General features: G+C 44.7%; 1 protein-coding gene across 2 annotated transcripts in view; it reads right to left on the bottom strand.

Moving 5' to 3' along the window:
- Positions 1 to 26,299, bottom strand: part of crtac1b (cartilage acidic protein 1b) — a 70,861-nt gene that overhangs the window by 5,072 nt on the left and 39,490 nt on the right. For both annotated transcript variants that reach the window (XM_046351947.1, XM_046351946.1), the window contains exons 6-10: positions 11,529 to 11,663; positions 11,255 to 11,400; positions 2,258 to 2,394; positions 543 to 625; positions 66 to 166 (exon numbers count right to left, since the gene is read on the bottom strand). In XM_046351947.1, the coding sequence (XP_046207903.1) occupies positions 66 to 166; positions 543 to 625; positions 2,258 to 2,394; positions 11,255 to 11,400; positions 11,529 to 11,663 (602 nt within the window). The remainder of the gene's footprint in view (positions 1 to 65; positions 167 to 542; positions 626 to 2,257; positions 2,395 to 11,254; positions 11,401 to 11,528; positions 11,664 to 26,299) is intronic.

Here is a 26,299-nt window from a genome sequence, read left to right as displayed (position 1 = left end):
ATGAGAAAATATGGTGAGAGAACACATAACGAGAACACGTGGTCAGAGAACACACACAGTGGTACCTGGTTGACTCTGTAGATAGAGAGAGGCTGTGCAGCACTCTCTCCATGAGATATCAGCAGGTCCAGACGACCGTCTCCATCAAAGTCTGTCACTGCCGCCCCTGATAGGCGACAACACATACACACATGCAAACACTTAGAACACACACATCGAACTAACAACGGACACAGGTCACTGAGAGGACACGAACATACAACACAATAAGAATAATAAGAGAACACACATTGAGAAAAGAGGCTGATAAGGAGCTAGAATCAGAGCTGCCAAAGCTGATTAGTCAAGTTTACAATCTCAAACCACAGACATCTAGCACCATCCCTTGGAGGAAGTAGGAATTACACTATTTAATCGATGTGTGTTACACATTTACAGTGTAGAATAGGTTAATGATAAACAGTTCATCACAGTGTAAGCCTAATAGGTATTTATACCCCCCATACACATACATGTACACTCCCCTGACCCCCAATCCTCACCTGTTCCTCGTCCTTCTGGCTCGGCTGCCTCCCCCACATTCAGCTCCTCAATCTGGGGGTCCCCATGTTCTCTCCTAGTTACCCTGACATAGCAACCAGATATCTGTTAAACTCCCCATAATAACCCAGGCCCAGCTACCATCACTCAGGGTGCATTCTGTTGTTCCCCAAGTGGGACTCAAACTCACAACGTTCTGCACAGCAACAAATGCCCCTCAAAGCCAACAGCCTTAGTCAAAAAAGCAAGACACAAGTCCAGGGATCATCAACTTGATTCAGCCTTGGGCCAATTTGTAATTGAGTGCATAGTTGGGGGGCCGGAACAGAATGTCAAATAATTTGTTGATTGCAAATTGACCACAAGAAGCCCAAACAGATATAATATTTTAAACCTTGCTTACATTTGTATACGATCACATGTCTATTATGCGTTGGAATACTTGCGAACATATTTCCAAGATGAAAATCACTTGGAGCTGATTTCCTGGTATTTTTACATACTTTTATGTCCAACAATAAAATATATATATAATACAAAAATTCTACTAATTTGTAGACTGCAAATTGTCCGCAAGAAGCCCAAACAGATAAAATATTTGACTAAAACAATAATTTCAATCCTTGCTTGCATTTGTATACGATCATGTGTCTCTCTATTACGGTGGGAATACTTAGGAACAGATTTCCAAAATGTAAATTACTTGGAGGTGATTTCCTAGTGTTTTTACAGTCTTTAATGTCCCACAATGACATACAGTTTCAAAATATATTGATTCTTTGCTCAGAAAACTTTGGGGGGCAAATAAATCCACACGCAGGCCAAATTCGGCACGCGGGCCGCCAGTTGGAGAACCCTGGACTAGCCTGTCACTCTCTGTGAATGACAGTTGCCTTTTAGATCTCAGTAATGTCCCTGATTTACTCCAGCCAACACACTTTGGACGAGTTTCATATCCACTACACATTTGTAATGATGGATGTTATGAAGCACAGCAGCTATTTTGTCCTGATTATCCTGGCATGGACAAGTTCAATCATTTACACATCCGGTACTAATCACTGTCATGTCCTCGTAACATCTCATAGTTTGAACAGCGCCTCACCTAACAAAATTTTCCATATTGAGATTGGGTCACAAATATGTTTTTCTATCAACTTTATTAAACTTCAGAACATTGTCAACTTAGAACATAAGACAGAGGTTTTCAGCGCACTCAAAACCAGCACAACTTTGATTGATTCAATTAATTAGCTCCAATGAGGACAATGAGGACAATAGTTCAAGCTGGGTATTTCATTGCCAGACAATGCATAACCGTTAATTTTGGTGGATTGTGTTTCATGATTGAAACTTCAACTCAGGTTTTAATATGGTACAAGTGGAGCCTCGGGCTTTTGGATGTTGGATTGATCACCATTTCAAACCACAGATATCCTGCATAACTACAAAGGGGACAAACACATGAGCACACAAACACACACACACATTCCACCAATAGTCACACGTCTGGGAATATTCAGTCATTATGACTACTTCCTGACTACAGAAATGCTTTAAGTCTAAAATTACAGAGGAATTAGAGATCTGACATTAACAAATGTTAGCTAAGATTTGAGGCTCAAATTTACATGGAAATTAAATTAGTTGAATTGCTTTTTGGAACTGATGATTCAACTGATATATTGCATGTGTGTATGTGTGTGTGTGCGTGTACCTGAACAGTCTGTTGGATGACGACCCTCTGTAAGCAATGTTATTAAAGAACACCTCTAGTTCGTTGTCGTTGTCGAAGTCTGCAGCGATGACCGTACGCACCGGAGACGGCATGGAGAACTTCTGAGACGCTATGTCCTGGGGGAGGGAGACAATATGTTAACACACAGACACAGAGAGACACACACACACACACACAGGAACACAGGCACGAACGCACATATGCATGCACGGCACGAGTTTGCATGCAAGCACACACACAACAGGAACAGCAGGAGACCAATGTAACATTATGGGGATACTCACTATGTACACTCACTCCAGGTAGCTAACATCCCACTATGGCGACCTCATGGGGTTTAGGCAATGTTTCGTGTTGATATTACATACACAATGGGGGATATTCCTGTTCATAAAATTGTATTTCTGTAAATGTACCATCTGTTGAGTGGAACAACTCTCAACCAAACCCAAATAGTGGGTCACTCCGTCCTGTTTGGAAGCATTTTTCATTAGTTTTCATAAAAGGGTAATACATGTGCAATTGTGGGTGGCAGGGTAGCCTGGTGGTTAGAGCGTTGGACTAGTAACCGAGCTGACAAGGTACAAATCTGCCGTTCTGCCCCTGAACAGGCAGTTAACCCACTGTTCCTAGGCCGTCATTGAAAATAAGAATTTGTTCTTAACTGACTTGCTTAGTTAAATAAAGGTCAAATAAAAAAATGGAATGCAATGAAATGTGACTGCTGGACTCACTGTGAGTATGGATAAGCAAAGTGAGTAATTTGTAGTTGGTCCGCTGGTGTAAAGCTGGGCTGTAACAAAAACCTGCACATCCTATCCAGGACCAGGCATAGTGTGAACTGTAAAAGTATTTGGGAGCCTCAAGCCCAAACTATTGTACTGTTCTACAACACTGGGGGGGAGGGAGTCTTGATTTGTTGGTCAAGTGATTTAGTCCTGGGCTCGTGGAGTGGAGGCTGTTAGTGCAGCAAAGGGGGGACCAACTCCATATTAATGCCCATGATTTTGGAATGTAATGATCGACGGGCACGTGTCCACATACATTTGGTCATGTAATGTATATGTTCCTCTCCTCTTCCTCCTCTCTCTCACCTCTATCTCATCCCTCTCTCCTTACAGTGTTTACTCCCTGTGTTAATTATATGGATCATAAAGCCTAAGGGGAGGGCGTAGAGGAGAGGGGATGAGGAAAGCAGGGAGGGAGGGGAGTGACCTTCTACTGTTTAGGTGAAGGAGAGGGGATGGCCAGGTGAGGGCAGGAAGGAGGGAGGTGAGGGGAGGAGGAGCGAGGAGAGAGAAAAAGGGAGAGAAGGAAAGGGAACGAGGGAAGAGAAAAAAGGGGCAGAAAGTGATCTTCTGTTGTTTTGGTGAATGAGAGGATGGAATGGCCAAAGAAAAAATGGAGAGGGGAGAGAGAGAAGTTGATGAGAGAAGAGAGGGAAGGGGAGATAAATAGAGGGGCAAAGGAGATGGAGTGAGGTGCTCTATACTGGGAAAAAGTAGCCTGGCTGATGCGGCCCACATGACTCACAGTGCAGGGAGAGTTGTGACACACTGATCTAGAAAGGAGGCCTGGATTGGTTCTCTCAAATGTTTTGAGACCTCAACTTGTTTGGATTTGACACTCCAACCGTTGTAATGGAAGGGCGGCGCTCAGGGCTGTGCATAGTATGTGGGTATTTGAGCGAAATAGAAAGAGGACAGCCAACCAGTAAAAAATACAGCCCCCTTCATTATCGACGCATTGTGGCTACAACATCAATGAGCCATCCCAGAATGAAGCCAGCAGAATTTGGAGAGTTAGTTGTTAGCCAGATTAGGGAAGAGGACCAACTACTTTGTCAAATCTCAGATTTGTTCAATTCAAATCAACATGATAGTGATTTTCACTGAATCCCTGCTGACATTTCATATCAAGACGCCCCATTAGCTCACATCATGTCTTCTGAGATTTATTCTTAGTTACGGTTGGTGGAGCTGGGAGACATACTGGTAAGATGAGTGTGTGTGCCTGTGTTTTTGCGTGCATGTGTGAGTGTGCAAGTGTGTGTGTGTGTGGGGTCGCTGCATCCATAGAGTTAAAACAGTCCTAATCGGCACTTGCCCCTCTTCCCCCTGTCCATCCACTGTCCAGCCAAGCTGCTGCTTCAGCTCCTTTTATTCAGTAGATTACTGGAGTGACAAAACACCTGTCACTACTTCCGCCGAAGTCGGCTCCTCTCCTTGTTCGAGCTTTCTAGCCATCGCCGCTCCATTTTTTATATATCCATTTGTTTTGTCTTGTCCCATACACACCTGGTTTTCATTCCCTAATCATTCTACATGTATTTAGCCCTCTGTTTCCCATCATGTCTTTGTGTGTAATTGTTTGTTTGGTATTGTGGATTATTGTCGGGCGCTTTACTTTTGTCATGTTCCGTGTTTTTGGCACGTTATTGTTTTTATGTGCTGTGTATTTTGGAACGGAATTAAAGTGCGCCTGTTCACTACACTCTGCTCTCCTGCACCTGACTTCACCTCTCGTACACACCTTTGACAACACCTTAATTACCAATGCTAAAGGTCAACCCAGATACTGTGTGTGAGAGAGTTGAGGTTGTGACAGCAACTATGTGAGCTAATTCTGGTATTATAGTTATGTCCTGAGATTTCCTATGGTCTTCGTTTGTGGAAGCCTCAGCTTTTCATATATATATTTTGTAGCTCAAACTATTCGGACTCTACAGACGTTATTGTAAAGAAATACCTGGGATCCACCCTTGTCTCACAAACCCCGTTCTAGTTCAGCCCCTGTTACCCACACAGACTCATGGTTGGTATCTACGGATGAAATAGACAAATCCAATGGTACAACCCAGAGGTCTGTAGGTCAAACACACAATGTTTAAAAAGGGGTTAAAAGTCCTAATGAACAAAAATATGAAAGCAACATGTAAAGTGTTAGTCCCATGTTTCATGAGCTAAAATACAAAAACATTGTGCACAAATTTCTTTAAATCCTGGTTAAGGAACGTTTCTCCCTGGCCAAGATAGTCCACCCACCTGACAGGTGTGGCATATTGTAACGAGTGTGCTGAGAGTCGGAAAGCAAATTCAGGGAGTGAGTGTTTTAAGAAATAAAATAAACAATGATCACGAAACAAACAACGCACCGACATGAAAACAGAGTCAATGACACCTGAGGAAAGAACCAAGGGGAGTGACAGATATAGGGAAGATAATCAAGGAGGTGATGGAGTCCAGGTGAGTGTCATGAGGTGCAGGTGCGGGAGACGATGGTGACAGGTGTGCGGGATAATCAGCAGCATGATGACCTAGAGGCTGGAGAGGGAGTATACGTGACAATACCCCCTCCCCGACGCACAGTTCCAGCCGCAGGATGCCGTCAAAGGGGACGAACCCGGGGATCAGGAGCAGACCGATCACCGCTGCTGATGTGCGAGAACCTGTCGAATCAGCTGGGGTACGAGAACCTGACAGATCAGTTGAGGTAGGGGAGCCTGGCGATCCGGTTGAGGCAGAAAGCCCAACGAGCCGGCTGAGGCAGGGAAGTCTGGCGATCCGGCTAAGGCATGAAAGCCCGACGAGACAGCTGAGGCAGGGGAGCCTGGTGATCCAGCTGAGGCATGAAAGCCCGACGAGACAGCTGAGGCAGGGAAGCCTAGCTATCTGGTCGAGGCATGAGCCTGTAGCAGTTCCCGGACCCGGCGTCATTACTCTGACATAAGAAATAAAATAACACTCCCTGATGCTTCCCTTAAGTGAGGTGTTATTCTGTAACGAGTGCGCTGAGAGTCAGCAAGTTCAATGAGTGAGTGTTTTAATAAATAAAAGAAACAATGAACACGAAACACAAAGAAAGCACCGACATGAAAACAGAGTCAATGACACCTGTGGAAGGAACCAAGAGGAGTGACAGATATAGGGAAGATAATCAAGGAGGTGATGGAGTCCAGGTGAGTGTCATGAGGTGCAGGTGCGCAAGACGATGGTGTCAGGTGTGCGGGGTAAGCAGCAGTCTGATGACCTAGAGGCTAGAGGGGGAGTATACGTGACATATCAAGAAGCTGATTAAACAGCATGATCATTACAAAGGTGCACCTTGTGCTGGGACAATACACAGCCACTCTAAAATTGTCATGTTTTGTCTTATTTTGTCTTGTCATTTTGCTTTTCCCTCTGTTCGTTTTCCCCCTGCTGGTCTTTTTAGGTTCGTTCCCCTCTTTCTCTCTTCCTCCCTCTCTCTCTTCTCTCTATCGCTCCGTTCCTGCTCCCAGCTGTTCCTATTCCCCTAATCAATCATTTAGTCTTCCCACACCTGTTCCCTATCTTTCCCCCTGATTAGAGTCCCTATTTCTCCCCTTGTTTTCCGTTTCTGCCCTGTCGGATCCTTGTCTATTGTTCACCGTGCTGTGTCTGTGTATCGCCCTGTCGTGTCGTGTTTCCCTCAGATTCTGCGTGGTGAGCAGGTGTCTGAGTCTGCTACGTTCAAGTGCCTTCCCGAGGCAACCTGCAGTTATGATCGAGTCTCCAGTCGGTTCTCGTCATTACGAGTGGAATTATGCTTTATGATTGTAGATTTACTTTACTGGATTAAAGACTCTGTTTTCGCCAAGTCGCTTTTGGGTCCTCATTCACCTGCATAACAGAAGGATCCGACCAAGAATGGACCCAGCGACTATGGATTCTCTCTACTCTACTCTCGAGTTCCAGGGAGCGATGCTCGGCAGACACGAGCAGGAATTGTCTGCTGCTCGGCATGCCGTTGAGACCCTGGCCGCTCAGGTCTCCGACCTCTCAGGACAGTATCAGAGTCTTCGTCTCGTGTCACCAGCTACTTCCGGTTCTTCCGAGCCTCCGGAACCTAGGGTTAATATCCCACCATGTTATTCTGGGCAGCCCACTGAGTGCCGCTCCTTTCTCACCCAGTGTGATATAGTGTTCTCTCTCCAACCCAACACATACTCAAGAGAGAGAGCTCGGATTGCCTACGTCATATCACTCCTTACTGGTCGGGCTCGGCAGTGGGGCACAGCTATCTGGGAGGCAAGCGCTGAGTGTACTAACAATTATCTGAACTTTAAAGAGGAGATGATAAGGGTTTTTGATCGCTCAGTTTTTGGGAAAGAAGCTTCCTGGTCCCTGTCTTCCCTATGTCAAGGTAATCGATCCATAACGGATTACTCTATAGAGTTTCGCACTCTTGCTGCCTCCAGTAACTGGAACGAGCAGGCGTTGCTCGCTCGTTTTCTGGAGGGACTCCACGCTAAGGTTAAGGATGAGATTCTCTCTCGGGAGGTTCCATCCAGCGTGGATTCTTTGATTGAACTCGCTATTCGCATTGAACGACGGGTAGATCTTCGTCACCGAGCTCATAGAAGAGAGCTCGCGTTAACTGTGTCTCCCTCTCTCCGACACTACCGTCTTTCCCCACTGACTCAGGTGTTGAGCCCATGCAGCTGGGGGTATTCGCATCTCGACTAAGGAGAGGGAACGGAGAATCACCAACCGCCTCTGTCTCTATTGCGGTTCCGCTGGTCATTTTGTCATTTCATGTCCAGTTAAAGGCCAGAGCTCATCAGTAAGCGGAGGGCGACTGATAAGCGCTACTAGACGGTCCTCTCCGTCAAGTACCTGTACACCTACCGGTCCATCTACGCTGGACCGGATCGGCAGCTTCCTGCAGTGCATTAATAGACTCTGGGGCAGAGGGCTGTTTTATGGACGAAGCCTGGGCGCGGGAACATGACATTCCTCTCAGACAGTTAGGGAGCCCACGGTCATGTTTGCCTTGGATGGTAGTCCTCTCCCCAGTATATTATATGAAACACTACCTTTAACCCTCACTGTATCTGGTAACCATAGTGAGACCATTTCTTTTTGATTTTTTGTTCACCTTTTACACCTGTTGTTTTGGGTCATCCCTGGCTAGTGTGTCATAATCCTTCTTTTGATTGGTCTAGTAATTCTATCCTTTCCTGGAATGTTTCTTGTCATGTGACGTGTTTAATGTCTGCTATTTCTCCTGTTTGTTCTGTCCCCTCTTCTCAGGAGGAACCTGGTGATTTGACAGGAGTGCCGGAGGAATATCATGGTCTGCGCACGGTCTTCAGTCGGTCCAGAACCAACTCCCTTCCTCCTCACCGGTCGTATGATTGTTGTTCTGATCTCTTCAAGAAGCGTTTTGCATCCGCTCCTATCCTTGTTGCACCTGACGTCACTAAACAGTTTATTGTTGAGGTTGACGCGTCGGGGTGGGCGTGGGAGCCATTCTGTCCCAGCGCTCCGATACTGACGATGGGGTCCACCCTTGTGCGTATTTTTCTCATCGCCTGTCACCGTCGGAATGTAACTATGATGTGGCTAACCGCGAACTGCTCGCCATCCGTTTAGCCCTAGGCAAATGGCGACAGTGGTTGGAGGGGGCGACCGTTCCTTTTGTCGTTTGGACTGACCAAAAGAACCTTGAGTACATCCGTTATGCCAAACGACTGAATGCGCGTCATGCTCGTTGGGCGTTGTTTTTCGCTCGTTTCGAGTTCGTTATTTCTTATTGCCCGGGTACTAAGAACACCAAGCCTCATGCTTTATCCCGTCTCTTTAGTTCTTCTGTGGCTTCTACCGATCCCGAGGGGATCCTTCCTGTTGGGCGTGTTGTCGGGTTGACTGTCTGGGAATTGAGAGACAGGTTAAGCAAGCACTCACGCACACTGCGTCACCGCGCGCTTGTCCTAGTAACCTTCTTTTCGTTCCTGTTTCTACTCGTCTGGCTGTTCTTCAGTGGGCTCACTCTGCCAAGTTAGCTGGCCATCCCGGCGTTCGGGGTACGCTTGCTTCTATTCGCCAGCGGTTTTGGTGGCCTACTCAGGAGCGTGACACGCGCCGTTTCGTGGCTGCGTGTTCAGACTGCGCGCAGAAGAAGTCTGGTAATTTTTTTCTGCTTCTGCTCCTGGTCTTGCTGGGTCTCAGTCTGTTCCCTGCCATCGCATCTCTCCTGTTCTTGTTCCTGCCCTTGCTGTGTCTCAGTCTGTCCCTAGTTGTTACTCTCCTGGCCTGTTTGGTCCTGTTTGCTCTAAAGCTTTCAGTTCTCTACCCGTGTCTCATTTTTTTTTTTTAGAGTAGTACCCTAGTTTCCCTTTTTATCATTTTTCGTTACGGTCCTGAGGAGAGGAGTTGGGTTCTTTCTCGGGACGTGCTGGACTGTTTGTGATCTATGATTTCCTCCGTTGCCGCCAGTGTTCCTCCTCGAGAGCGCCAGGAGGCGCTCGGTGAGTGGGGGGGTACTGTCATGTTTTGTCTTATTTTGTCTTGTCATTTTGCTTTTCCCTCTGTTCGTTTTCCCCTGCTGGTCTTTTTAGGTTCGTTCCCCTCTTTCTCTCTTCCTCCCTCTCTCTCTTCTCTCTATCGCTCCGTTCCTGCTCCCAGCTGTTCCTATTCCCCTAATCAATCATTTAGTCTTCCCACACCTGTTCCCTATCTTTCCCCCTGATTAGAGTCCCTATTTCTCCCCTTGTTTTCCGTTTCTGCCCTGTCGGATCCTTGTCTATTGTTCACCGTGCTGTGTCTGTGTATCGCCCTGTCGTGTCGTGTTTCCCTCAGATTCTGCGTGGTGAGCAGGTGTCTGAGTCTGCTACGTTCAAGTGCCTTCCCGAGGCAACCTGCAGTTATGATCGAGTCTCCAGTCGGTTCTCGTCATTACGAGTGGAATTATGCTTTATGATTGTAGATTTACTTTACTGGATTAAAGACTCTGTTTTCGCCAAGTCGCTTTTGGGTCCTCATTCACCTGCATAACAAAAATGTGCAGTTTTGTCACAACACAATGCCACAGATGTCTCAAGTTTTGAAGGAGCGTGCAATTGGCATGCTGACTTCAGGAATGTCCACCAGAGCTGTTGCCAGATAACTTAATGTTAATTTCTCTACATAAGCCACATCCAACATCATTTTAGAGAATTTGGCAGTACGTCCAACCGGCCTCACAACCGCAGACCACGTGTAACCATGCCAGCCCAGACTCCACACATCCACCTTATTCACCTGTGGGATCACCGGAGACCAGCCACCCGGAGAGATGATGAAACTGATGAGTATTTCTGTATGTAATAAAGCCCTTTTGTGGGGAAAAACTGATTGGCTGGGCCTGGCTCCCCTGTGGGTGGCCTTGGCTCCCAAGTGGGTGGGCCTATGCCCTCCCAGGTCCACCAATGGCTGCTCACCTGCCCAGTCATGTAAAATACATAGATTAGGGCCTAATTTATTTATTTCAATTGACTGATTTCCTTATATGAACTGTAACTCTGTAAAATTGTTGCTTGTTGCGTTTATATTTTTGTTCAGTATAAATGACACCGGTGCGATGGTGGGACTCATTGTATTAACAGAAACATCAGCCCAGCCAAGGTTTATGGGGTTTGTGGTGTAAGGCCTCACTGGGACAGCGTAATCCCTGACAACACACACACAATACACAAGCACGCATACACTGGAAACAAATTGAATTAGCTATTTTACTTTTAACTACAGTTAGAAGTAATTGGTAAATCATCAGCCGAAAGTATTTAAGACCATAAAAATACACTGATAATAATGAGATTCAGGATCTAAATAGCTGGGCTTTGTTCTGGCAGGAAAGTAGCCATTGATTATTTTCAGAGGAGACAGAGCAGCAACAGCCGCAGCAGCAGCGTGCGTGTGTGTCAGAGGAAGGATCTGCTGTACCCTCTAGAATCATTAAGCACAGTAGCTGAAGGTTAGCTAAGATCAATGTACTGCTCAATAGAAGAAACGGTGGGATGCTAGTTGATTACTGTGCTTGAACCTTTGTTATCGTTCCTTGAAGCTGTGTGTGAGCCTACTTTCTGTAACTTGAACCTGTGCAGAAGTTGTGGTTGTATCTGTCCACCGAACCTTGAACCTGTGCTTGAACCACAGTACCGTACGTGGAATCTGTGTTTAAACCTGTGTTCCATACCTTGAACCTGTGCTTGCGGTTGTTGCCCAGCTGTAGGTAGAGTCGATGTGGCCCGTTCCAGTTTCCGTAGACAATGTCCATCTTTCCGTCTCTGTTGAAGTCAGCCAAAGTCACCCCCCTACCGTGCTGCATAGGGTCTTCCACACCTGGTACACAGAGGAGGGAACTCCCATTTTAACTTTTAAAATGAAACACACCACAGTAATATATGGTGTGGCAATCAAAATACATAGATAAACCTGTTCAATTAGGTGTCTCTCCATCTTTCGCTCACCTGCCTGCTGAGCCACATCAGTGAAGGTTCCATCTCCATTGTTTACAAACAGGAAGTTAGGTCCGTACTCGTTATCACAAAACACATCAGACAAGTACTGGCTAACAATGGGACCTACAACCACACCACGGCCACCTGGAGAGAGAGACAGAACACGTCTCACAATCTGACTGATGTCACACCCCAAGAGAGAGAGTGAGAGAGAGAGCGAGAGAGAGAGAGAGAGAGAAAGAACACATCTCACAATCTGACTCTCACACCTCGGGAGAGAGAAAGAGATGAGACATTGGTTTTATTGATTTTTAAAAATAGATAGAACATAATGGACAGTAACAACATAAATACAGCAACAAGTTACATTGATACTATCCTATGCAATAGCTGTTAAACAATATATGACTTCCACTTCAAAAGAAAGAGTTGGCCAGGAGGCTATGGCGTCTGCGTGGGTGTTACAAAGAGTAAGCCCTTCGGGGGCTACCCCGAAAATAGCAACAGAGGGATCTGGGGCAATTTCCTTATTCCATATAGATAAGAAAGTCTCAAATATAGAGGACCAGAATGGAACTAGTGCCGGGCATGACCAGTATGTGTGATACAGCGTGGAGGGTACCTGATGGCATCTAGTGCAGGTTGGGTCTATTTCTGGAAACAATCTGACAAGTCTACTCCTGCAAATGTGCAGGCGATGAAATCCTTGAAACTGTAATAACCCATGTCTAATGCAGATAGAGGATGAGTGTATCCTGTCAATTGCAGAATGCCAGGTAATATCGGAAATCAAACTCTTCCTCCCATGAACACTTTACATGGTCAAGAATGGGGCATGCAATATTCTGAATATTGTCATATTGCTTAGTGTAACGATGTGCGCTGAGAGTTGGGAAGCAAGTTCAGGGAGTGAGTGTTTTAATAAACAAATGAAACAAACACATAACACAAACAACGCACAGCCATGAACCAGGAACAGAAACAATAACAATAATGCCTGGGGAAGGAACCAAAGGGTGTGCCATATACAGTATAGGGAAGGTAATCAGGGAAGTGATGGAGTCCAGGAGAGTCTGATGATGAGCAAGTGTGTGTAACGATGGTGACAGGTGTGCGCCATAACGAGCAGGCTGGTGACCTAGAGACCGGAGAGGGAGCACATGTGACACTTCGAAATGTTTACCTTTGCATAGGGATCCAGTTTCAGACATTCATCGAGCCAGCTTGTGGGTGGGAGAGATGGGAATGAGGGGAAATCTTTCTTGTAAAGTTACGAATCTGCAGGTACCTGAAGAAGTATGCCTGGGGTATACTGTGCTCTCTAACTAGATGTTCAAAGGAGGTAAATATACGCTCATGGAAAAGGTATTTTTCACTCTTCAATCCTTTCTAAAACCATAGCTGGAAGGCTGTATCTATGAGGGAAGGTGTGAAGAGTGAGTTGGAAATAAAAGGCATGGATGAGATAGCTTGTCTATGTCCAAAGTGGATACTAAACTGAGACCATATCCTGAGTGAACTTTTCACAGTAGGGTTGTTTGAGTGGTATTGAATGCTCAATGGTAGAAGTGCACAGACTTAGGAGACTGGGGATGATGTTTGACACGAGAGCTCTTCCATAAGGGACCACACCAGTCCTTCCTCCTCTAAAATGTAGAGGCCCAAAAGGTTATCTTGCGAATATTAGCAGCCCAATATTACTGGAGGAAATTGGGTTGGGCAAGACACTCCTCTCCTTTCTGTCTCTCCAAAAACACTTTACGCAACCACGGGATCTTTTTTTTCCAAATGAAAGTAGACATGTCATGTCATGTCTTGTCCCTGTGCTTTCTCTTCTATTCGTTTCCCCCTGCTGGTCTTATTAGGTTCTTTCCCTCTCTCTATCTCTCTCTCTCTATCGTTCCGTTCCTGCTCCCAGCTGTTCCTCATTCTCCTAACTACCTCGTTTACTCTTTCACACCTGTCCCCTATTTTTCCCTCTGATTAGAGTCCCTATTTCTCCCTCTGTTTCCGCTTCTGTCCTTGTCGGATCCTTGTTTGCTGTACTGTGTTCTTGTTCCGTCCTGTCGTGTTTTTGCCTTCATCAGATGCTGCGTGTGAGCAGGTGTCTATATCAGCTACGGCCTGCGCCAACCCGAAGCGACCTGCAGTCTGTGGCCGCTTCTCCTGTTGTTCCCCTCTACAGACTAGAGGATTTCTGTTATTCCTGTTTGGACATTACCTGTGAAAGAATTCAGGATTAGTCGTTTTCTGTTAGGACTGGAATAAACTCTGTTTCTGTTAAGTCGCTTTTGGGTCCTCATTCACCTGCATAACAGAAGGATCCGACCAAGAATGGACCCAGCGACTACGGATCCTCGCAACTCAGCCGTCGAGATCCAGGGAGCGATGCTCGGCAGACAGGGGCAGGAATTGTCTGCTGCTCGTCATGCCGTTGAGACCCTGGCCGCTCAGGTCTCCGACCTCTCAAGACAGTTTCAGAATCTCCGTCTCGAGCCACCAGCTACTTCCTGGTCTTCCGAGTCTCCGGAACCAAGAGTTAATAACCCACCGTGTTACTCTGGGCAGCCCACTGAGTGCCGCTCCTTTCTCACCCAGTGTGATATTGTGTTCTCTCTCCAGCGAACACATACTCAAGAGATAGAGCTCGTATCGCCTACGTCATATCACTCCTTACTGGACGGGCTCGGGAGTGGGGCACAGCTATCTGGGAGGCAAGGGCTGAGTGTACTAACGAGTATCAGAACTTTAAAGAGGAGATGATACGGGTTTTTGATCGTTCAGTTTTTGGGAAGGAGGCTTCCAGGGCCCTGGCTTCCCTATGTCAAGGTGATCGATCCATAACGGATTACTCTATAGAGTTTTGCACTCTTGCTGCCTCCAGTGACTGGAACGAGCCGGCGTTGCTCGCTCGTTTTCTGGAGGGACTCCACGCTGAGGTTAAGGATGAGATTCTCTCCCGAGAGGTTCCTTCCAGCGTGGATTCTTTGATTGAACTCGCCATCCGCATTGAACGACGGGTAGATCTTCGTCACCGAGCTTGTGGAAGAGAGCTCGCGTTAACGGTGTCCCCCCTCTCCGCATCTCAACCATCTCCTCCTACTGGCTCAGGTATTGAGCCCATGCAGCTGGGAGGTATTCGCATCTCGACTAAGGAGAGGGAACGGAGAATCACCAACCGCCTCTGCCTCTATTGCGGTTCTGCTGGACTGTTAAGTCGCTTTTGGGTCCTCATTCACCTGCATAACAAGACATGTCTATCCAGTTTAAAAATAGATAGATATTGCAATAAAGATGGGAATAGTCTGAAATGGATACAGGAATCTTGGCATTATGACCATCTTGACCGAGTTGACTCAGCGAATGATATGGGGAGTGATTGAGGTCTTGCTGAGCCTTCTCCAAGGCTGGCTTGAAATTAAAATTGAACATCTCTTTCAAGTTCAGAGTCACACAGAACCCTAAATATGTGAAAGTATTGAGCACTACCGTGAAAGGAAATTAACCTCTTGCTCCTACCTGGCATGCAGGCGTCCCATCTAGAGCTCTGGAAATGCAAATGTGCTACGCTAAATGCTAATAGTATTAGTTAAAACTCAAACGTTCATTAAAATACACATGCAGGGTATTGAATTAAAGCTACACTCGTTGTGAATCCAGGCAACAAGTCAGATTTTTTAAATGCTTTTCGGCGAAAGCATGAGAAGCTATTATCTGATAGCATGTAACACCCCAAAAGACCCGCAGGGGACGTAAACAAAATAATTAGCATAGTCGGCGCTACACAAACCGCACAAATAAAATATAAAACATTCATTACCTTTGACCATCTTCTTTGTTGGCACTCCTAGATGTCCCAAAATCACTATTGGGTCTTTTTTTCCGATTAAATCGGTCCATATATAGCCTAGATATCGATCTATGAAGACTGTGTGATAAACGGAAAAAAATAGCGTTTCATAACGTAACGTCATTTTTTAAAATTCAAAAAGTCGACGATAAACTTTCATAAAACACTTCGAAATACTTTTGTAATGCAACTTTAGGTATTAGTAAACGTTAATAAGCGATCAAATTAATCACGAGACGAAGTGTTTTTTATAGGGGTCCGTCTTGAAATACTGTCCGTGTATTTCTCAACCAAAATATCCGGTCGGAGACCTGAAGAAAAAGCCTGTCTCTTGTTCGTTTGACCAAGAAACAAAGAATTGGCAAATGACAAGACTGTTGACATCGTGTGGAAGCTGTAGGTACTGCAACCTCAGCCCTATTTAATGTCTTTCGCCCATAACAATGGGTTGAAGCGGCGGATGGATATATTTTTCCACTTTCAGTGATCAGATTTTCCTGCACTTTTCGATGAAACGCACGTTTTGTTATAGTGACAGCCGTGATTTAACCCGTTTTATAAACGTCTGAGTGTTTTCTATCCACACATACTAATCATATTCCTGGCATGAGTAGCAGGGCGCTGAAATGTTGCGCGATTTTTAACAGAATGTTCTAAAAATTAGGGGGTAGGAGGAAGAGGTTAATCCAAAGATAGATCTATTGCTTGCTTATTGAGCGGAAAGAGTAAGCTTTTTGTGAAATTGATTTTGTAACCTGAAACATTGCCAAATCTGGAGATGATATCAATAGTGATTGGGATAGACGTGATGGGGTCTGAGATATACAGTAAGAGGTCATCAGCATACAGAGACAGTTTGTGGACCTACCCTCCTCAACTGTCATCCCTGCGCCACCTCTCAGGGAGATGTCTAGGGGTTCAATGGCTATATCTAACAGGAGAGGACTCAGCGGACAGCCTTGACAATTTCCTCAATGCAGGGAGAAATATTGTGATAGTGCTGTTGGTACGAACAGATGCTTGAGGAGCTGAATATAGTTCCGTTATCCACAAGACAAAATTAGGGCCAAATCCAAATATTTCATGTGCAGTAAAAAGGTATTCAAATTCAATACAGTCAAAGGCTTTCTGGGCATCCAGAGAGATCAGGGCTTCTGGAGTGGGGGAAGAATTTGGTGAGTAAAGAACATTGAATATGCGCCGTAGGTTACCATCTGCCCTTGATAAAGCCTATCTGATCGGGGTGTATTATTGCAGGCATAACCACTTCTAAATCGGATATCCAGAGCTCTAGTAAGTATCTTATAGTCACAGCAAAGCAGGCTAATGGGTCGGTAGGACTCAAATTTCAGCGGGTCATTCCCCTTTTTCAGGAGGACTGATATTACAGCCTGTGACATGGTAGGGGGGAGTGACCCCTGCATGTGTGCCTCTGTATAAACTTAGCATAATAAGGGTGTCAGCTTAGAAGATAATATTTAGTAAAACTCAATTGGGTAACCATCGGGACCCGGGGGCTCGCCGCTTTTCATTAATTTTATCGACTGGTCAATCTCTGATACAGAGAGGGGCTTCTCAAGATCAGATGTATTGTTCGTTCTGGCTCTAACCATAATAGAAATATGAGTGGGAGGGCCTGGTGCACAACTGAGCAAAAGGACAAGTACATTAGTGTCTAGTTTGAGAAATAGATGCCTCACAAGTCCTCAACTGGCAGCTTCATTAAATAGTACCTGCAAAACACCAGTTTCAAAGTCAACAGTGAAGAGGCGACTCCGGGATGCTGGCCTTCTAGGCAGAGTCCCTCTGTCCAGTGTCTGTGTTCTTTTGCCAATCTTAATCTTTTCTTTTTATTGGTCAGTCTGAGATATGGCTTTTTCTTTGCAACTCTGCCTAGAAAGCCAGCATCCCGGAGTTGCCTCTTCACTGTTGATGTTGAGACTGCTGTTTTGCAGGTACTAAAAACAGAATGGAAGTACTCTGAAACACCAAAAGTGGTTCTTCATTCTGAATATTGGTGTTTTTAAGAGAACCTCGTGAAACCCATTGTTGGTGTTTCAGTCCATGAAAAAGGCTGCATCCAAAAAGAAAAATAATGTTTTGACAGAGTGTCTTTCATACAATCTTTGAAAAGCCAATGTTTATAGTGTAAATATTGATTGATATTTTTCAGACAATATTATAATCAACATTTTAAAGATAACACTGGGAATTTAACACTTTTCCTATGGTAGACAATGGCAGTAATTATTAGTGGCATGAACTCATGGATGCCAAGGGAAGCCCGCCTTCCCCAAAAAAATGTACCAAGAAAAAGGCAACAATGATTTGTCTTTCATCTCTGTGTTTCATAATTTTCCTTCAATTCGCAAGAGCCTGAATGTATCTCACCGGAGAAAGCATGTTATTGCATCCAACTTATGACATTCATATTGTTATCTTGTTTCTATATTTGCATAGCTTCATTCATGTATATATGCATTTTGCATATTGCTATTGATGTTTAATAATTGTATATTCATGTTGCAATTTAAGAAATATTAAAGTAGTTAATAACTGAAATACGCATTCATGTTCTATCATTATTGCTTGTTATCCAATCCTAACCAAAGCCAATTTAGACAAGGATCACAGACTAATGTCAACTGACATGTCAACTGTTAATCATATCATCTAACGTAATTGTACTGTGACTAAATGCATCTGAACAACCTTCCATGTACCATCATCTGAATATAAAGACTCGGGTCAGAGACATTAGCATAAGGGATTACTGGTGGATCGCATTGAGCACTGAGCTGAAGTTTTGTACAAGTTTTGTATTAGTGCTACTTCTAACATTAGCAGTCATTGACTTTTTTTATTTCTGTTCATGTCAAATATAATACCATATTTCCCTTGATTTTGAAGAATATGAATATGATAAACAACTTACAGATCCCATGATATCAAGCAAAGAGGCAGAGTTTGAAGTTAGGCCTTGAAATACATCCACAGGTACACCTCCAATTGACTCAAATGATGTCAATTAGCCTATCAGAAGCTTCTAAAGCATGACATTATTTTATGGAATTTTTCAAGCTGTTTAAAGGCACAGTCAACGTAGTGTATGTAAATTTCTGACCCACTGGAATTGTGATACAAGTGAATTATAAGTGAAATTATCTGTCTGTAAACAATTGTTGGAAAAATTACTTATGTCATGCACAAAGTAGATGTCCTAACAGACTTGCCAAAACTATAGTTTGTTAACAAGAAATTTGTGGAGTGATGGAAAAAATGAGTTTTAATGACTCCAACCTAAGTGTATGCAAACTTCCGGCTTCAACTTTACGGTTTTCTTCTGGCGAAAGAGAGGACCAAAATGCAGTGTGGTTATCTTTATACATCTTTAATGAAAAATGAACAATATAAAACAACAAAAAAGAAACACGAAAAACCAAAACAGCCCTATTTTTTTTTAATAAAAAATAATTTATTATCTTCAATACCATTCATTCTTTACAACTCGTAATTTTCATACATACTCAAATAATGGTATTTTAAATAAACTAATTTAACTAAACATAAACCCCAAACAAAACCTCAGGGGAGCATCTTCCCTCCCCGTCACCCTACAAAATACCTTTCCCTATCTCCCCGTCCCTAATCTATCCCCTTACAAATCTAAATGACACCCAGCCCTAAACCCCCCTTCCACCTCTCCCGAGCAGCATGCTGCCCCCACTTCCTCTCCTCCCTCTTCATCCTCCCCCTCAAATCTCCTTCCACCCTCCTCACTATCCCTTCCACCCCCCAATCTCTCCCTGTCTTCACCATGTTCTGCCTGGCTTCCCACAGCCCCAGTTTAAAGAGACTCATGAGAAGCCTGAGCAGAAACCTGTCCCTATCCGTCCCTCTCGCTCTCCCTACACCTCTCTCTAACCTGGCCCACGTCAATACAAAATCCCCCCTTACCAAACCTAACAACACCCGTGCCCTAGCCCATACTACTCCGGCAAAGGCACAGTCCCAAAAGACATGGCGCACAGTCTCCTCCCTGCCACAAGAGGATCTTGGACAGGTGGGGGATTGCACCAAAATATACCGGTACATGATGGAACGTACCGGCAAGCAATTATGGAGGCTCAACCAATTCAGGTCCTTGAGCCTGTTGTCCAGACCCCACGCCTGCACTCCCTCCCAGACCACTTCCGAGATGCCCACTACAGGCGCCTTTCTGACCTCCTCGTACAGGTGCCTGTGATCTAAACCTACTCGGGCAACTTCAACCTCAGGGTGCGCACGCAGCCACTTGGCCGCATGACCAAAGTGCCACGGCAGCTGCTTCTCGCCTGATACGAGAAGAACACCCACAGGAGGTACCCGGACGGGTGTATCACTGGATGAGCAAGCTCCATTAACAAGAAAGAAACAAAAATTGTGTCCAGCTTGAGGGGGAAATGTGGTAGCTTCCTCTGCGATACGCATTTTGAGCCGGAGGTCTCAGCCATTGATCCCCCCGGGACACCTGTCTCAAGGATGGCCTTCAAGACTTCGAGAACCACTGGTCCAAGTATACCCCAAAACTTGAGATAAAACTCAGCCGGCAGCCCATCCATCCTAGGCAACCTTCCCTTTTCCCATCCTGCTAAGAGCGCTCTCAACCTCTTCTAGTGAGATCTGGGCCTCCATCACTTCTCTAATGTCCTCCGGCAACCGCCTGGACAAGTGTTCTAAAAACACATTTCCCTGCTCTACATCTATTTCCCTTTCCTTAATAAACCTTGGAAATGATTAGTTGTCACCCTGACCATATCCTCTGGTTCTCTAACTATACTACCATTTTCTTCCCTAACGCCATGCATTACCTTCCTACTCTGTCTGGCCCTAACCGACTTAAAGAACATAGCAGAACAAGTCTCATTATGTTCCAGAAAGCCACTATGCGCACGCTCCAGGAAAGCTCGAGCCTTCCGCTCCTGCAACTCCCTGAGCTGCGCCTTTAGGGTTGCGGATCTCTCCCAGTCAAATGACCCGCCGAGGTTGCCTGCCTCGTATTCGAGTTCAATTAACCTTTGGATACGATCCACCTCCCTCCTCTCCTCCCTTTTTTCCTCTTGCAATACCCTATTATAAAAGCCCTAATCCTCACCTTAACTAATTCACACCCCTCTAACACCCCCTCGCACATGGACCGGAGGCCTTCAAGCCTCCAAAAGAAACCATAAAACCCGTCAACAAAAGCCTGCTCCTCCAGCACATCCCGATCTAACTTCCAGTACCCCCTACCAAAGAGGCAGACTGGCGACCCCACCTGCAGGAGCACCCAGTCGTGATCCGAAAAGAAAACAGGCAACAGCCGCCCAGACAACTTACCCAAAGACCTGGGTACAAAAATATAGTCGAGCTTCCGCTCAACCCCCCCTGGAGTTGCACCATGTAGGACCGGCCATTTTCGGAGTAGTGTGCAGACCACCATCTACCAGAACATGGCAAGCCATTAGCCCAGCAATGGCGCCTGCACTGTTATCCCCCCCTATTCCTAAATCTGTATTAAAATCCCCCCCTATCACTAATTTCCTATTTGTGACACACAGGGGCGTCAGACAGTCCACCATCTCCCTCCTGTCTGCCACCACCTGTGGCCCATACACCACCACTAATCTAAATTTACAATCCCTTATCGTAACATCCACCCCTATAACCCTCCCCTGCATTACCACAAAAGAATCCTCCACTTTTACCTCCCTGTGCCCACACAAAATCCCTACCCCTGATGAGTGCACCCCCCCAATACCCCCAACCGACTCCCCCCTTGTCCCATTCCCTCTTAAACCTACTAACATCCCCTCCATCCCTCAGGTGAACCTCCTGTAAAAAAACAAAAATCAAACCCCACACCCTCCAAATAACTAAAAACCGCCCTCCTCTTAACAAAATCCCTTAAACCCCTTACATTTAAACTAACAAAAGTAAAATTAGACCCCATGAAAGAATAAAATAAAAACATGTAATACACTCAAATTCTAAACTCAGACAGAAAAGAAAAACAGGAGACTCACCCAATGCTCCCCTGCTCCATATCTACCGGTGAGAACACCATCCGTACTCCCGACACCCCCCCCTCTTCCTCCATCTCACCAACCCAGGATGCAGGAATAGTGTTTGGCTCCAGGGTGCCCTGCACCCTGGGTCTACCCCCACAATCCTCCACCTCCCCAGTGCTGCAGCTGGATTGGAAAAAAAATTGGGGAGGCTGAGTCCCCCCCAAAAAAACCCACCTCCTCCTGTACCCAGTCCTGAGTCTTGTTAGGTGTGTCCCCACCCAACAGAAGTTGAGGGCCCGGGGAAACCAGCAGCAACCCAGAGGTTTCTCCCACCCCCATCACTCTCTTGGCCATCCCCTCCCTCTCACTGTTGGCCAATCGCCCCCTCTTCATTCTCTTCTTTGGTGATGGCGGCAGTGGAGAGATACCACCACCCCCCACCCCGCCAGCTCCTCCACCATACCCCTCATCTCTTCCACCAGGGCACTTTCCCCCCAGTCCACTTGTTCTTCCACCATCTCCTTCTCCAACACTCCTCCCTCGCTTTCTTCTCTCTCATGCTCCTCCACTCGGTTGCCTTCTTCCGCCGCTTTTCCTGGTTCTCCTACTCCCGTGCCTTCCGTTCCTGCTCGCTTCCATCCGCTGCTTCTTGCTCCTCCTCCTTCCTTCCTTGCAACCTTCCCCTCTGGACCTGTACTCTGGTCATGAGGTGTGCTTCCTTCCCCTCCTCTTCTTCCCCCATCCCCAGTTATCCATGTATCTCCCCAGAAAGGCCCTCACCTCTTCGTCCTTAACGTAAGGGTTGTAAATGTTGACAGTTACAACCCTAAAGGTTGTTCTTCGCCAGGCTTGTTATTTCATAGTGGCTCATCGGCCTCTCACCTCCCACTGCTCTTGCCCTTCTCAGGATATCATCGTGTTTCTCCTCTGTATATAGTGCCACGTCGTATGCTTCCTCCAACGAGTTGCCTTGGAAACAAAACACGTCCTTCACCGTCAGCTTTAGAATCCCCATCAATATTATCCTTCCAAAAGTTTCCCGTCCTAAAGGCTCCAACTCCTTTTCCTTCCAAGCAAACCGAATTGTGTTGGCCAGCCCAATCCCAGGGACCGACCGTGTTGATGTATTTTGCACCTTCGCAAGGAGAATGGTGCTCGTTCTCTTCTCTTCTCTTCTCTTCCAAAACAAGGAAAAAAGAAAAACCAAAGTGACTGAGCCTATCTGGTGCAAACACAGAGACAGGAACAATCACCCACAAAATACTCAAAGAATATGGCTGCCTAAATATGGTTCCCAATCAGAGACAACGATAAACACCTGCCTCTGATTGAGAACCACTCCAGGCAACCATAGACTTACCTAGAATACTATACTACACACAACCCCATCAATCTACAAAACCCCTAGACAAGACAAACACATAATCACCCATGTCACACCCTGGCCTGACAAGGGCGTGACACTTTGTAGCTTTCCAACTTCAACTATAGCTACCGTAGCTTTGATTGGACTGATCATTTCAACATCATACTTTCAAAATCTTAGCTAGCTAGACAATCTACTGGCAAATCCTTTTCAATCCTTGTCATATAAAGAGAAATTATAGCTCAAATGTATCGGTGCTCATCGACCATTTGGCATAAACATTACACAACAAGTTGTAAATCGCAAATTCAGCAATTACTATTTTGGAATGAATCCATGGCTAACTGCAAGTGTTGCAAAGGAATCACTGTTTTGCTTACCCTGCTATTCAGTGGGGATGGTGTGTGGTCCAAGTCTGGTTTTAAGGGCCTCTTTTCCAAGCTTAAAAGGATAAAAATTCACACGCAAAACAATGGGCCAGAAAAAGTTTAATAAATTGGTCATGCTGTCATTCATAGGAACTGGAAAATCTCAGACTTCAGTGAGTTCAAGACAACTGGGAACTCTGAGGAAGAGCTCCGAGCTCCGACCTGAAGATCACTGATGTCATGATTCAACCTTGTATTTTATTTGAGTTCTCAGTTGTCTTGAAAGCACCATAGATCCAGAGAATGACAAGATTTTGATGAAAGTTTCATGACAAACGTTGCCCACAAGAAGGACCGTGAGCCACCTTCCTGTTCAAGTGAGCACAGCACAATGGGGACTCCAAAAATGACTTGTATGCTGCTTAATAAATTATGTCAAATGCCAGGGAGATATGTACAGTGGGGAAAAAAAGTATTTAGTCAGCCACCAATTGTGCAAGTTCTCCCACTTAAAAAGATGAGAGAGGCCTGTAATTTTCATCATAGGTACACTTCAACTATGACAGACAAAATGAGAAAAAAAATCCAGAAAATAAGTATTTGGTCACCTACAAACAAGCCAGATTTCTGGCCCCACATACCTGTAACTTCTCCTTTAACCTCTTCAGACTCTAGGGGCAGTATTTCATTTTTGGATAAAAAGACGTGCCCATTTTAAGCGCAATATTTTGTCACGAAAAGATGCTCGACTATGCATGGAATTGATAGCTTTGGAAAGAAAACACTCTGACGTTTCCAGAACTGCAAAGATTTTCACTGTGAGTGCCCTAGAACAAAAGCTTCAAGCAAAACCAAGATGTTTCTGCAACCAGGAAATGAACAGGATTTATGGCTGTGAATGCGACAGGAATGAGCCTACCCTTTCTATCGTTTCCCCAAGGGGCCTGGAGCATTGTGATGTATTTGCAGGCATATCATTGGAAGATTGACCATAATAGACTACATTTGCCAAGTGTCCACACGGTGTCCTGCGTGTAAATTGGTGCGAAAAACTCAGCTGCTGGTATTTTTCCATGGGATTCTGAGAAAAACCATGCTTCCACGAACGGCATATCAATGAAGAGATATTTGACAAAACACCTTGAGGATTGATTCAAACAACGTTTGCCATGTTTCGGTCGATATTATGGAGTTAATTCGGAAAAAAGTTTGACGTTTAGGTGACTGAATTTTTGTTTAGTTTCGGTAGCCAAATGCGTAGTAACAAAACGGAGCGATTTGTCCTACACAAAGAATCTTTCAGGAAAAACTGGACATCTGCTATGTAACTGAGAGTCTCCTCATTGAAACATCTGAAGTTCTTCAAAGGTAAATTATTTTATTTGATTCCTTTGCTGGTTTTTGTGAATATGTTGCGTGCTAAATGCTATGCTAAATGCTAAGCTAGCCATCAACACTCTTACACAAATGATTGATTTTCTATGGTTCAAAAGCATATTTTGAAAATATGAGATGACAGTGTTGTTAAGAAAAGGCTAAGCTTGAGAGCAGGCATATTTATTTCATTTCATTTGCGATTTTTAGAAATCGTTAACGTTGCGTTATGGTAATGAGCTTGAGGCTGTAGTCACGATACCGGATCCGGGATGGCTCGGCGCAAGAGGTTAAGAGAACTTAGCCTACAGTTCTGACTTGGAGGTGCACATGTAGCCTATAACCTGTTTTAGAGAAATGTCATCAACGAATATTGTTAAAGCTTTCATTGTCTGCTAATATTCCCCCTTTATTTATCTGACGGCTCTGACTTGGTGTAATGGGAGATTACTGTAAGAATGGCCCATGTTCTGAATTCTGTCGTTGTACATTTTAGAAGTGCTGAACAAATAGTTTTGACTACATCCATCTTATGGACTACGTTTGTCTTAGCTCGCTCAAACCTCTCTGGGATAGGCAGGACAGTCGCGTCCCACTTGGTTAATTGCCAGGGAAATGCAGAGCGCCAAATTCAAATAAAATACTATAAAATTATAAAATTCAAACTTTCATTCAATCACACATGTAAGATACCAAATTAAAGCTACACTCGTTGTGAATCCAGCCAACATGTCAGATTTCAAAAAGGCTTTTCGGCGAAACCAGAAGATGCTATTATCTGATGATAGCACAACAGTAAACAAAGAGAGAGGTGCATATTTCAACAATGCAGGCGCAGCACAAAACCCAGAAATTAAATATAAATAATGCCTTACATTTGACGAGCTTCTTTTGTTGGCACTCCAATATGTCCCATAAACATCACAAATAGTCCTTTTGTTCAATTAATTCCGTCCATCTATATACAAAATGTCAATTTATTTGGCTGGTTTGATCCAGAAAAAAACAGCTTCCAATTTGCGCAATGTCAATACAAAATATCTAAACAGTTACCTGTAAACTTTGCCAAAACATTTCAAACTACTTTTGTAATACAACTTTAGGTATTTTTAAACGTTAATCATCGGTCAAATTGAAGACGGGTCTCTCTGTTTTCAATACAGGAGGACAACAAACTCAAGCATGCTTTCTAGTCATGCGCAACTCTCAAACAGGACACATAACGTTACACTGATTCAAGATGGACATACTTCTTCATTACACAAAGGAATAAACCCAACCAATTTCCAAAGACTGGTGACATCCAGTGGAAGCGGTAGGAACTGAAAATAAGTTCCTAAGAACTATTGTTTGCCAATGAGGACTCAATGAACAGACAGAGACCTAACAAAAAAATTCTGAACGGTTAGTCCTCGGGGTTTTGCCTGCTACATAAATTCTGTTATACTCACAGACATGATTCAAACAGTTTTAGAAACTTCAGATTGTTTCTATCCTACTAATCATATGCTTATCTTATATTCTTGGCATGAGTAGCAGGAAGTTGAAATTGGGCACGCTATATATCCAAAAGTGAAAATGCTGCCCCCTATCCCAAAGAGGATTTATTAATGTCTTAATCAAAATTATGGATGACATCTTATCCGCTCATCGTGCCCTTATGCCATAATTTGTACATCTCAATTGTCAGTAGAAACAACATTTGTTTAAGCGAGTCAGCCATATCAGATATGTTTTTTTAAACTGTAGTAAATGAGGCTGAATTAACTGTGTCGCTGCCAGACAAGGCTCCA

The sequence above is a fragment of the Oncorhynchus gorbuscha genome, linkage group LG06 (assembly GCF_021184085.1).
Source record: "Oncorhynchus gorbuscha isolate QuinsamMale2020 ecotype Even-year linkage group LG06, OgorEven_v1.0, whole genome shotgun sequence".
NCBI classification, from domain to species: Eukaryota; Metazoa; Chordata; class Actinopteri; order Salmoniformes; family Salmonidae; genus Oncorhynchus; species Oncorhynchus gorbuscha.
Note: the sequence above shows the minus strand (reverse complement) of the source record. Positions and strands in the feature narration are given on the sequence as shown.